Consider the following 14,422-nt stretch of genomic DNA (forward strand, 5'->3'; position numbering starts at 1 on the left):
CCTTTAGCAGCACCACTTCTCTCATGTTGAGGCTTGCAAAGGGATCCTCAGAAAGGCAGTCCTCAAGGATTCGACACTCTGTCCTAGCTGGAAAGGCCATTTTGTGCTCCTATTGATCCTCTTATCAAAGAAAAGGAGATGGATTTGGATACTGGGTTTATGTATATGTGGCACACAAGTGATTTTGTTAAGATGGGTGTGGTTTAATGCCACTGAGTAATTTCTGTTCTAGCAACTTCAGTTTGTTGCATTTTCATACAAATGCAGCATTAATATTTTGCAGAAGTTGAGTCTTTCTAATTATTGTCGTGTATCCTGGAGGAAAAAAAAAAAGACTGTTGTTCAGTGGAAGCACAGATCCTTTGGAGCGCTCCTGACATTTTTATGTTCTGGTGCATGCTGCTGTGTTACAGTTGATTACTCTGTGGCTTATGCTGTGAATTTGGACACTCCACAGTACATACCATGAGGAAAGATAGGCAACCCCATGTAAGCATGGGATTAAGTGATTGAGAGGAGAGAAAGAAACATTACAAAAAGTTTAGAGAGCTAATAGAAAATACTCCAATTCCTTAATTTGGCTTGAAAGCCTAATTTTAGTAAGAATATAAATTAATTTCAAAAGAAAAGCTTTGTTGTCATAAATTTGTGCTTAGGAATGTACTTGAAACTGAGTGCATTGTTGAGGATGTTATTTCATGACTGTACCTACATACTTTGTAGATAGTGAAAAATTCTGAATGTATTTAGCTGGATAACAAGACATTAGCATGTTTCTATTTAACAAAAAATTATTTTGTAAAAACATAGAATTGGTTTCAAAAGATGTTTCCTGGCAAAAACGATTTCCTGGCCATCCCCCTAATTAATGACGTGAAATCATCTGCTGGTGTTTGACTATCAAGAACACGTTGTTAATGCTGTCAGAACTTTTGGTAATGTTACTTTCTTCTCAGTATAGTGTGAAATTTGTAATGCTTATGAAATGCCCCGAGAGTGCAACTGGATGAACATTATCTTATGACTAAATGTGAGTTTTATAGAAACATTGAACTTCCCAAGGAAAATTAAGAATAAGAATCTAAATTGGCCTGGGGATCTGGCTGATAGTATTGCAGAATGCCCAGTTAAAACAATGTTTTCCTGACTGCTCTGGGAAACAAGAGGCTCAGAAGGTACCAATCCTTGTCTCGAGGATATAATGAAATACTTGCTCTAAAATGTGAAAAAATGGCAAAAGTTACTTACAATTCTAACTCCAAATCATGTTGGTTCTAATTGTTTATAAATGTAGCTAAATATTTGGTGGAGTTGTTCACCTGAGGAATGTAGAAACTTCTACATTTTGGCATTATCCAATTTTATCTGGCCTATATTCCTGTTGCAATAAAGTTGCTATCTGGTGATCAGGTGTTCATCAATACTGAATGAACTTTCTCGTAATGTTGAGATGGGGCTGGTTACTTTTCTGGTAGACAATATCAGCATTCTGGGTGATCTGCCTCTTCCAATCCCTGTATTTGAAAAGGGGAAAGTAATGTGCTTGCTGTCAACATTAGGCCTGGGGCCCTAGGGTCTGGGTTGGCCCTAGAGTCCCGGTCCATTCCAGAGGTGGGGTTTCAGGGCTTGGTTGGTTGTAGAGCTAGGGTGGTATTGGTGAGGTGGTTTGTAGAGCAGGTATGAATTCTGGAGTTGGCAGTTTGGTAGGGAGGCAGTTCTAGATCATGTCCTAGCTGGCTTGTTGCTTCAGGGCAGTTTCTTGGTTCCAGAGCAGGTTCTAGCTTGCTTAATGGTTCTAGGTCATGGTCTCGCTCTGGTTGGTTCTAGATCACATTCAGGCTTGCTTGATGGGTCTAGATCAGGTTCCAGGTCAGCATATGGTACTAGAGCAGGGTTGGGTTCTGGGGGGGGTGGGGTGAGGTTGTAGAATCTAGTTCAGGGGGTACTCCTGTTTTGTCATCTCATGAGGATTTGTGGTACTTGCTGCTGCTGACAGCAGTCTCACTGTGGGTTTTTTTTCTTATTTTCTTTTTTTTTGTTTCCTTGCATGCTTTTTTTTTTCTCTGTGGCTCTTTTGAGTTGAAGACCCACAGGATAGTGATCCTGTCATCCCATAAAGTGCAGCTCTCCCAAGTTTCTAGCACACTGACTCGTGTTGTATCTGTGGCCATTCTTTTCTCTGGAGACAAAATCGGAAACTGGACACATGGCAAGTTCCTACTTGCCAGTGTCCTTCACAGCAACTGGTTGTCACGCTCCTGCTCCAAGGATTCTTGCCAGCCTGTCCAAGAGTCTTGTCTAACACTTGTCAAATTGGCTTTGGTACCCACTCTTGTGCCCAGAAGCACTTCAGACAGGGCAGGTGTGTCCATGCAGCTCAGAAAGGGCTTAACAATTCTACAGTACACTGGAGTACTTGCACCCACAGTTGTGAACGGCATGCTAACCCGAAAGCTGAAGAATAAAGAGCTGAATCTTGCTGTCAGGACTGAAGTCTGCCATATCGCTTGCCTGCTCACTACTAATGCACAAGGATGTCGCAATAACCATTGCTGCTGCTGGGTTGCCTGAAGTACCGGGGTTTGAAAGGCAGGAAGATGAGATTACCCAGGCTCCTTATTACTAGACTCCAGTGATAAGTTTGTGATTGCTCTAGGTAGTTGAAGCACTGTAGGCAATTACTGGGCTGACACTGCTGCTTTTGTACTACAATGTCAAGGGCTGAATATCTAGCAATACTCATAATTTTGTGGTGGTCTTCTTTAAGTTGTATTCAGGGCTGGCTTGCCAGTGCAGACATACACAGGGGACTTACAAATAGCTGTGTCCTCTCCATTTGCTTTGAAAAAGCTTAAGAGTGTCTGTGCTCTGGCATGTAATATATTACTCAATGTTCACTATTTCTTAAGGCAAAACCATGTATGGTAGTATGGTTGTACATAAATTCATATTGTGCTGTGATGACTAAGATGTGTAACTGCTTCTGGGATATACCCAGGAGCTATTCATAGTCATTGCTGCTAAAAAGCTATCTAGAGTAATGGCAAGTAGTGGGTGAAAAAGGTAAATACAGGCTTTGGATATACATTTTTAATAATTTGCACTTCTGTTTCACTTTTTGTCCAACACCAAATGCTTTACAAATGAACTGTTAAGCACTATTTTAGAAATGGGGAAGTGAAAGCACAGAAAGATGAAATATTTGGTCTTACACTATGAAATGAATCAAAAACAAAGGTGTGAAAATTTACAGAATGGTTTGGGGTTTTTTTCTAAATCAGATCCACTATTATTGATGCTGATTTACATTTGAAATAATTATTTCCAAGCCAAGGAGGAATAAGAAGATGATTGTATTAATCTTGTTCATAATTAAAGCAGGAACTAGGAGACATTCAGTGGAAAAAAAAATATTTTTCTAGTGATGCCAATGTGCAGTGGAAGAAGAGAATAGGGGAGGGGTTTTTTTCCTGTTTAAAAAAAAAGTTGAGAAGTTACAACGTTCATAATGATCTCAAGAAGAGCATGCAAATAGGCATAAATATATTACGGCTTGGATTAGGGCTGGAAAGCCTTTTTAAGTATGCAAATTAAGATTATTTTTAATGTGTTAGACTGATACAATTTTCTTCTCACCTGTTTGTTTTAGGTGTTCAGACCTTCACTGATAGCATGTTATCTCCATATACCTTCTATTCCTATTATGTCAAAGCCAGCAACGTTCATGGTTTTACAAGAAGTGCCTCAGTGACATACAGAACAAAATCTGGGACGCCTACAGGAAGCTTGCATTTAAATCCTGTCTTTCCTGTTAGTCACCGTTCTGTTTTACTTTACTGGACAAGCCTCTCCAATGACTCTGGGCCCATAGAGAAATACATTTTGACATGTACTAGCTTGGTTGATCTTCAGTCTTGTGGTCAGTATGAAGGCTTAAAAACTTCAGCAATTATTTGGAATCTCATTCCATTTACAAAGTATGTTTTTTCTGTGCAAGCTTGTACTAGTGGAGGCTGCTTAAAGAGCCAGCCAGTAACAGTAATTACTGCACAAGCCCCTCCAGAAGGGCTACATCCACCGATGATAGAAACCATCAGCTCTACAGAACTGGCTGTGGAATGGTCACCACCTGAGAAACCAAATGGTAGGACATTGTATTTACTTTTGTAAGTCAAAGATTTGGCAAAGAAAAAGCAGCATTTCCTCAAATCTGGTTAGAATGTCCTTATCCGTGCAACATAAACTGAGAATGAAGTAAGGCATTGTCTTAATTTGCCTGTCTGCCACTAAACGTATTCTCAGAGTCTGTGTTTTGTTCTTTTGGAGTCCAGAACTCCAACTGAATGTGTTAGGTCCAGGTTTTAGCCCTTAGCGGCATCTGCTGCAGCAAAAAAAATCACATTTATAATTAAACATTTACAGTAAAATTAATTTTTCCCTAATTTGCCAGATCGGCTAGTTCAGACAGATGTGGTGATATTGCCTGACAAAGAATAAATAAGCAGATAACAGTTATGGAAAGAAAAAAAATCTAAGAATTAACAGAGAAGTCTGTTTTTAAAACCATCCGTCATGTGTAGTAACTAATTCTATTACCAGTATAACTTTGTTAGGGATTAGGCAATTGCCAAGAGTTGCTGATCTAACTTGCGTAATAATATTTTAGGTTTTTGAAACTGAGAAAGCAGCTGTTGTAGGATACTTTTGTGATGCCGCAGATTTTACTGGTAAACACTTTATCTTCTAATGTATGTGCAATGGAGCTTTGTGAACTTGCACTTACATGCACAAGTATTTGTGCATGTGAAAACAAGTATTTTGTTCTGCTCATAAACTGGACATCTGTGTATGGGGAGCTCAGCTTTCTCTTTGAACGTCTCATTTGCCAGCTATTACCAGATTAGACAGGAAGAACGCCTGTATGTATTTAGAGGGGCAGTTCCTACAATGCAGGTCATGATATTTGCTGTTAGCACTTGTCCCTCAACCTGTAGCATATACTCTTCATAGTTTCCTCTGTAGCCATTACATACATGTAATTGCCAGCACAGACAGATATAAGCAATACTCTCATGTTTCTTTTGACGTCTGGTCAGATTTCCTGGTCTTTCCAATGATAAAGAGAGAAGCTGTTTCTCCCAAGCAACCTCTCCAGTTCTGTGCATGAATACAGCCCCAAATATATACATTATATGGTAATTAACTACCTCCTGGCTTTGCTATGTTTCATCTTTTCCATTTGGGAAATCTCCAGTCAGCTCTCTTACAGTCTGTTCTTACAGTTAAACTGCTTCCACGATCCAGCTTAGATCATGTATCACTTCATACCACAATACTGAAGTTTTGGGTTTTTTTCCAAAGTGATGAGACCTTCCTGCATATGTAATAGGTTTACGTTGATGGAAAACTGACACACGCACATATCTCCTATCCAGTAGTATGTTCTAAAAGGTTAGCATTAAACTGCACTCAAAAATTCCCTACCTATTGCATAAGAAAAATAACAATACCGCCCCCCCCCAACATTTAAATATCCCCTTGAAAGTCAGAGGCCTGAAGTAATTTCCAGTAACATTTGATCAGAACTTTAGGATACCATCTTCCAGAGAGGGTAGTAGAACTCATACTGTAATCCAGCCATTTGTTTTCAAATCCCAAAACTGCATGGAGGGAAAAATAAACAGTGTAATGCAAGAAATACCAAAGCGAGCATTTGGATGAAAGTAGCAGAAATGAGGAAAACTTCTAATGCCATATTTTCTATGATATTGATTGATTGATTGATTCTTAGCTCATTAAATATATTGGTATTGCTATTTTAGTAGAACTCCAGAAATCGTTTAAATGCACTAATTTTTCTGGCTTGCTTTTTTCTCTAGGCATAATTATAAGATATGAACTTTATATGAGAAAAAAATTTAAACCAGCTGGGAATTTTCTTCCTCCCGAAATTCGTATTTTCCAAAGCAGTGGATGGCTCAGTCCTCAACCACTTATGGAGTCTCCTAATGAAAATGCCCTGGCTCCACCACAGACCAGTACCACAGTCACTGATCTGGAGCCATTCACAGAGTACGAATTTTATGTTCTAGCAGTAAACATGGCAGGTAGCATATCTTCAGACTGGATATCAGGACAAACAGGAGAGGCTGGTAAGTATTGGTTTGAATTTGTTTGATACAAATGAAAGGAAAAACTAAATTAGAATGCATTCTTAATTTTTTTTTTTCAATAGAATGTGTCTAGTGACGATTCAGATAGGGACACATTCTCATTTTTAAACTAATTAAAGATAGGTCAGATTATCTCAGAATTTAGCATGTTAAGCAAAACCCATTTTCTTTACCATAAAATCATATTGTTGAAGAAAATAATCCCTGTCAATTAAACTAAAATTTCCAAACTACAAGATTGAAAAATCTACCAAGCAGTGTTCAAATTCTCCCTTGTTTCCCCGGTTGTTATATATATGTTCTTTAAAGGGAGAAAACATGAAAAAAGATTGGTTTTGTCACAAATGTTTTAACAGTTGGCGTGAATCAGCAATGTCATCCAAGAAGGTACATATGTACAGAAAGGAGGTTCTAATGAGTTTTCCTGAACATTGACTGTTTAGAAAACAATTTTTTTAAAGAACTTGAGAGGGTTACCTTTTCAGGAGTAGAGTGCTTGAAACTTTTTATATGCTTTTATGGAAGCCAAGTGTCATAATATGGACCACTTTTTTCAGAAGTTTAACCAGTTCACAGTGCCTCTTATTATGACCCTTCTGTTCAGATTTTCAAAAGGGCTTGCCACTTGACATATTATTTGAAATAACAGCTATTTATTTCAGTGCTTTCATTAGAGATCTAAGGTTTTTAGGCTGATAGAGCCTATATTTTGCAATTAAACATCTCTGTTACATCCCTGATGCTTTTGTTTGCTGTTAGCTTGAAAATCATGTCCTCAGTCGTTTGCTCCTGCAAAACAGCAGGCTAAACTAATTCCCCTTTCAAAATGAGTCTTTGTGCTTATCTGTTCTTAAATACTATATGTTATAAAAGTGTTAAATTGTATTTGGGAAGAGGTCCATTAGTGTGGTGGTTTGTACATAGCAGAAGTGCTATGAGTTGGTATGCTATTATTACAGAGTAATCAGGTGGGGATTTAACTGCAGTGCAAACAATCCTTTTACAGATTTACTATGGAAGACAGGGGAACTGTTTTGTAAGAAGTGAGAGACATGTTAATTTCAAACTGGCCTAGCAAACAAAATTGCTTTTAAGATGCTGAAGTATTGAACACTTTTTGCTTTTATCAGTTTTTTCCCAGGTTGCATGAAGTTCTTCTTCAAGACCTTTTCATTCGTATGTACTTTCCTACCTGCTACAGGGGTTAGGACTTCAGTGTTGATTAGTATTTCTTTGAAGACATAGCCAGAGTTTTATTCTGCATTCATGGCCAGAGTAGAAAACAGGAGAATGATGGGTGAGGTACTTCTTATGTAATATCAAAATAATATGAAAATTCCAGTTAGACTTTGAAAATAAGGTTAAAAAAAGAAAAAAAAAAAAAAAAGACTGTCTGAAATGGTGTTTTACAAATACAATGAGAAAGCTTGCATTACACACAGTGCTCACTTATTTTATGAATGTTGTTATATTAATCTTTTTTCAGCCCCAGTGTTCATGCCATCTCCATCAGTATTCCCTCTTTCACCATATTCCCTCAACGTATCATGGGAAAAACCTGAAGATAATTTAGCAAGAGGAAAAGTGATGGGATATAGCATCAGTTTGATGACAGAACAAAGGTTCTTGCCACCATTTTCCCAGGTATTGTTAGTTACATTAAGTTTTTCCTATCAGTTTATCTTATGTGCTCTGTAATGTTATACACTACTTTTGGGTTTTAAGTTGTATTACTGAGCTGACTTGTTTTCAGTAGTGGGTGAGATTCAAAATTAGTAGGGATGGGATTGAGCAACAACACTTAAATTACCGTGATCTTTGCATCTTCTGATTCTGTATTATTGCTATATTTGCTGATATGTTTAAAGCCAAGGAATGTACATTTCCATTAAGAAAGGTACCTGTCTGGCTTCCTGGATAATGGACAAATCTTTGAAGTGGGGAAACCTAAAATAGCAGAAAACCAACTTTATAAAGTCTAACTATGCGATTTTAAAATACTGTTGTGATTTTTTGAGTGACTGGGCTTGGCAAACAAATACCATAGCAGTAGTAGTAAGCTAAAAGCTTAGGAATGAGCAAAGAAATATGATAGGTAATCAGAATGTGGGAGTGGATCTGGTGCTCTGCTATTGTGTTTCTCATTTAAGAGCTGGTTTTGTCTTTCAGTGGTACCACAGATGGGCCTCAGTTTATTTGTCTATGAAGTGGGGATACTATTGCTCCTGAAGCTGTTGTAACAATACATAAATGTAAATTACTTCTGGTCTCAGGCTTGCAAGATTTTTCATCTAAATAAACATCTGATAAAGAAGTTACTGAAAATACAACATTTTATTCGATTCTACTCTCTCTGATAGCTTAAAGTAATGTTAAAGTAAAGCAGATTCAAATGTCTGTAGGTATTAGTTATTTCCCTCCCTCCTTATACCTGCTAATCATGTCACTCATTCAATGGTGGTTAGATTTCACCACCTAATAGTGTCATCTTCGTCATCTGGATTGTAGCTGCACTGTTTGTAGTGATAACTGCACCACCACACATTTTATGAGGCAATAACTTTGTTTCCTCATTTATCCACTCAGGAACTGGCTTATTACCTCATAAAACAGGGTGATGGGAAGTATTATCACCTAAATCCTAGCTTGTTCAGATTCTCCAAAATATTCTCCCTCGGTCTTTGCAGGCTTTTCCACATCTAAATGAAGGAATCTGCAAATTCAGAGACAAGCTTCTTATTAGTGAGCATGTCATCAATTAATAGGAATGAAAATATTATTAACCAACTGTTGTCTTCCAATCTGTTTGCTTTGCAGGTTTTGCATATAGCTGAGGCTCATGAGCTATCCTATGTAGTGACAGGATTAAAACCTTACAGGACGTACAACTTTACTGTTACTCTCTGCAATCAAATTGGTTGTGTAACCAGTGAGCCAGGCATGGGGCAAACCTTGGCAGCTGGTAAGGAAACAATCTGTATCAAAATGCAAAGCTGACACACAGTTTACTAATGAATACCATTAAGATGATCATAGTTTGATGCACAGTGACAGGGGTAGGTGTTGTATTAATACAAAGTGACTTGCTTAATTATTATTTGTTTATCTTGACAGATTAAAACCAAAATGTTTTCCATGAAGGTTTAAGGTACACTATTATGGCAATAGGATTTGTGTACTGCTCTCTCAATTGCAGGTTATGTATGGATATGTATATTCTTGTTCCTGTTTATTTAAACGGTAAATGTACAGAAATGTGGCTGAACCCATTCATTCATTTATGACGCTAAGAAGTTGTTAATTTGTTGTTGGGGTTTTTTAGCGTGTGTGTCATGTTTGTGTGACATGGCATGTAAAATGCACATGCTGTGCCAATGCCTTGCTTAAGCCATGAAAGAGGAGTTGCATGGTTTTTGTATTACACTGTGTACATATGTTAATTCGTGTGTCTAAATCAGAAGCAACATACATGCTTTGGGTCTGCTTTTTTGCAAATGTTTATTTATTTAGCCCCTGATATTTATGAGATTTTGCTTTGTGGATATGTATACTCAGACTTTCCTGTGGAAACAATACTCAGACTCCATATATGTGTCTGTGCACCTTAATAAATTTTGAGTCTATGAGTTAATTTAAACCACGTGTGTCATGGATTTCAAAGGTACTAACTTTCTACAAATTTAGGGGAAATAACCATCAGTATAGAACAGAGATGGAGAAAGCCTGTATTTACTTTAAAGAAAAGACTGGCATGAACTCACTTCTTAGACATCAGAGGATCAAGAGGGTTTTAAGAGAGAAATTGTTATGAAAATCAGCTTCACAGGTCTCTCTATTCATGGAATGAGGTAGTCAGTACAGCTCTTTAATACTATAAATATAAGCTCAAAATCCATGCTATGTGACATACTGGTGGTCACCTGCAGAGAGCTGACTGCTTAACAGTGTGGTTTCCTTTGGTATAGGCATTTAAAACACATTAATTACTTTCAAAATGTTAGCATTTTTAGTTAAGCAATTAGTGGTGTTGTCATATGGATGTTGTGATTATGATCTCTGAAATTACCTCTCTTATGTAATTTGGTGTCCCATAGGGAAAAAAATCTGAAAATTTCTGCTGTGCAGAATGTTTTCCTAGGCTCCCTGGGCTGTATTTGAGTTGCCTGAATTCCATCAAAGCTCCTCTGTGTAATCAATGAAGAGCTATAGGATCTTCTAGACAGGGAATGAGGAGTTGCTCAGAGCCAGTAAATAGGAAGCTTTATATACATGAACTGAAGTGGAATTTAAGCTGTTGGTATATTATCTCTAGTCTGCCCTCTGTTCTTCATCTGTCTATTTATTTAATTGCCTTTTCATTTGTTCTCAAGTGGAAGATAGATGATTTGTTCCTTGATTCACCTAATTGTCTTTGTGTTTCAGTGGGCAAAGATTGTTCTGTCAGTCTTCTCTCTTGCTAAATTGCTGATTTCAAAATTTATTTTGTTTCCTCATACTGCTACCTCTTAAAGTTTCAAGCTGGCCATCTACAGAGCCTCCTACTTGTATGAGTATGACTTTATCCCATACCACACAGCCATGCAAGGAACGGCATATCTATGGTGATAACCATGGAAACAAATATGGCCTAAAAGGCACATCTTATTACTACAAATGATCCAACTTTGCATTTATACATTTATTAAAAGATTCAGAAACAATAGCTTAGTTATGCTTGACAGCTTGTTTATGACCATCTCCTCCCTGGTTGTGTTAATACTTAGAGACCTATCACGTTAGAGAAGACAGGAGAATACAAAATAGAATAACAGACACGTCCTCATTTATTACTTGTTTTGCAGTGTAGCCTTTTCCTGCTTACTGTTGTAAACCTTGGAAGCAAAGAATCAGTCCTGTATCGGGTTACTTTTATGTTTTTAAAGCATGTTAATGCAATGTCTTAAATTTTGACAAACTAAAGAGTAAAACACTTAAATTTTGCCTGTAAATTTGTCTTCCTCCATTCACATTTTTCATTTCTGGAGAAAATTGTTTAATAACCTCCATCAGGGTTTTTTTGTGTGTGCATGTTCCCTTTTGTGAAGTTCTGTAAAACTGTGTTTCCAAAGAAAATTTAAAAGAAACACTACTTATGTGGTGACTTCTAGGTTAAAGTGAGTTCAAGCTTGGAACAAAGTTAGGAGAAACCAGTCCCCATCATTTGTAAAAACAGGTGATCAAGCCTTAGTCCATTAATATCCTTTTGTGTCATTGAACGATGCAAAATGAAATTAAAATGGCCTTTCTAGGACTGTTGAGGAGTTCTGTTTTGTGAAGGAATGTCTCCCTGGCACTGAGACAGCCTCCCTGGCTGGTTGCCAGTCCCCCTCCATGCCCTGGCAAAGGGAGCTTTTTGGAGGAAGTCTTGACTGCAATGTGCTCCAGCATGATGGTCCCCTTGCACTGTAACACAATCCAGGAGCTTTGAATTGTGTTCCAAGTTGGGCTAGAGGTTATACTAAATTAGACTAATTCTCGTCCTCTGATCCTGAGGAGGATAATGGAAAACCATCCCTACTCCTTCCATGTGTGGAGTATACTGATTTATCACATGGAGTATTTAAATCAATGGGTACCTTGATGACTGTGATTTTGGCATGTCCAATGGATGTATATTAGCAAGGGGCTTGCTTTTGGAATTGCCAATGCCTTCTAAAACTTGCCACTAGAAGTCTCAAGTAATTTTTAAGTTTTGTTAATGTTCATTAGGTTAATTTGAAGACTAGCTATAAAAAAAGATACTATTCAAAATCGATCGTTCTTTTTCTCTGGCAACATTTTTTTTTTATATGGCGTAACACAGCAAATAAAAACAAGGGCAGAAACAAGGGCATGAAATCATTAGAAACAAAAATGCTGAGGAAGAAAAGCAAGAGGTTTTGAGAGAGGATTTAAAAGACAAAGAAAAGAGACTTCTGCAGTCAGGGGCAGAATTTGGGGGTAAGACCTAAGGGAGCAGAGGCATCAGAAAGTCTGCTGATCTTTCAATGACAAGTCTTATAACTTAACAAGGATTATAACTTAAACTTGGTTAAAATAATTCAGAAGCAAACAAAACAAGTAGATCCCTTCTAACCTGGTTCAGTATAGGCATCCATACAAGGGATATCTCATGAGTAGCTTTGCAGGAGGAGAGTGAAAGAAAGCTACAATCAGCCATATGTCCTTGTGTCTCTCAGATTGCCAAAAAAATCTTCTCCTCACCAATATATACACCCATGATTTTTGTAGGTGGCAATAAAAGAAGACAATTAAGCCAGAAGAATGTGACGAGAGAATGAGGAAGCAAATAAAATAGAATTATTAAGAATCAAGTTGTTTTATAAAAAAGCTGAGTGGAAGCTGTCACAAATGCATGCGAAGCCAGGAAGAATAGGTGTGATAAATAAAAGAACTTGCACAGGTATGCCTGATGTGTGACCAGCTCCGAAAATGGTAAAAAGTGTTGGAAGATCAATGTTAGGTGGTAATCCAGTATTGGGATGAAAGATCAAAGCAAGCATGTCAAGGTAACGGAAGAAGAGAATTAACCCTGTTAATTCTGTTACTCAAAGAGCGGGTGACTGGACAGAACGTGAACCTCAGTTTTGGTATGTTCAGTTATAAATACACAAATAGTTGGCTTTTAAAGACTCAAATAATTAAAAAGTATTTCATACTGTTTTGATCAGTCTTTTAAACCTTAAATTAAGAGGATGCACATTCCACAATCCTTGTGGTATTTTAAATATGCTTTATGCACTGCAATATTTTGCACATGCTATTGAAAGCCTTGGCTGATACATGGGAAGAAGTTCATTTTTAATACTTTGAAAATTTTGAATCCAATTTGAGCTTCATTTTTGTCTTTGCTACCCCAAGATCATCAAGTGGAACTGCATGTATGTAACTGAAAGCAATACTGAACAGTAATTACACATTTTTCATCTCTACACCTAGAGTCACATTTTACTTTATTCCCTTCTCTAGGTTCTGCTGAGTTCAAGTTCCTGTTTATTTTTGAGAATGACATTCATCCTGTTGTTGTTTACCAGGTCTTAGGCTATTTTTTTATTTTCAGAAGTGCTTTTTGCTCTGGGGTTTTATCTTGTGTAGGATTCTGAGCTGGTACCTTGGAATCTATAGAACTATACTAGCTAGTACCAGTGAAAGACCTGGTCCATTAAAAGTGATTTTTTTTTGACAATGTGTTTGCATAAAATTATGAATTGCATTGTTCTTTGCAGCATCCACTAAGACAAAAAATGCATGTTTCCCAAATTTTTCAGTCAGGCAGAGAAATACCTTTTTATTCCCAGCAGTTTCTGACAAGTCAACAGGAAGGAATCAGCCATGTGAGTGCTTGGACTACTACAATTGCTTACGCTACCCCTCTCAAATCAGATAGTCAAAGGGTGCCTTAAACAATCTATACAGCTATGTTTCATTAACTACTGTGTGACTGAGCTTATTTCTTGTAATTAAGTTCGTCTTTTCTTTGCCCTTCTTAATTTTTTTTTAAACTTCATTTAAAAAGCATTTTTTAAGACACACCAAAGTATGGCTTTGTGATCGCTGCCATTTACCCCAGCACACTGCATTCCTGATCCTTTGCTTTTGATGGCAATTACAGGGTTCAGAAGCTAATTTGTAGAAGATATTCTTCCAGCACCAGCTGCATCTGGCTTCTTGGCAGACTTCTCAAGCAGTTGTATTGGTGGCTTTGGAGTTGCCTCTGGGTTTGCTGGGGTAATGATGCTGATGGGCTTTCTGGGCTGTCTTACACTCCTTGATGTCGTTTTCTTTTCGATTACCCTTTTAATCTGAGTAATTTGTCCATTTTTTCCATTCATGAATAAGGTTCAGTGCAAGCCCTTTTCAAAAGCCTCAACCCATTTGTCATGGCAATACAGCATTTGTTTATGCCTGTCATAGACTGCTTTTCTACAAAATGCTATGCCTCAATTTTAAAATCACAAATACCCATTAAACAGGTAATAAGTAATGTATATTTTCCTTTGTTACAGAAGAGAAATACGAGGGCCATTTGCTGCTGGCCTGAAAACACAGATTGTTTTGCATGCATGTACATAAGTCTCTTCGTTGTGAATAGGACCCAAAGTGATTAAACAAGCACTCTTAATATGTTAATTTATAATTTTAATTACAACAATCTTGTATATATAGTCATTAGTGAATACTAATATAAATATTTTTCTACCTTTTTATTC

General features: G+C 37.4%; 1 protein-coding gene across 1 annotated transcript in view; it reads left to right on the top strand.

Moving 5' to 3' along the window:
- LOC104837413 (usherin-like) overlaps window positions 1–14,422 on the top strand; it is a gene marked incomplete at its 5' end in the record, with an annotated part of 349,356 nt that overhangs the window by 44,465 nt on the left and 290,469 nt on the right. The window contains 4 exons of the mRNA XM_010576524.1: window positions 3,650–4,144; window positions 5,880–6,152; window positions 7,660–7,817; window positions 8,991–9,135. Coding sequence (XP_010574826.1) covers window positions 3,650–4,144; window positions 5,880–6,152; window positions 7,660–7,817; window positions 8,991–9,135 — 1,071 coding nt within the window. The remainder of the gene's footprint in view (window positions 1–3,649; window positions 4,145–5,879; window positions 6,153–7,659; window positions 7,818–8,990; window positions 9,136–14,422) is intronic.

The sequence above is a fragment of the Haliaeetus leucocephalus genome, unplaced genomic scaffold, assembly GCF_000737465.1.
Source record: "Haliaeetus leucocephalus isolate CR32 unplaced genomic scaffold, Haliaeetus_leucocephalus-4.0 Scaffold526, whole genome shotgun sequence".
Lineage (NCBI taxonomy): Eukaryota > Metazoa > Chordata > Aves > Accipitriformes > Accipitridae > Haliaeetus > Haliaeetus leucocephalus.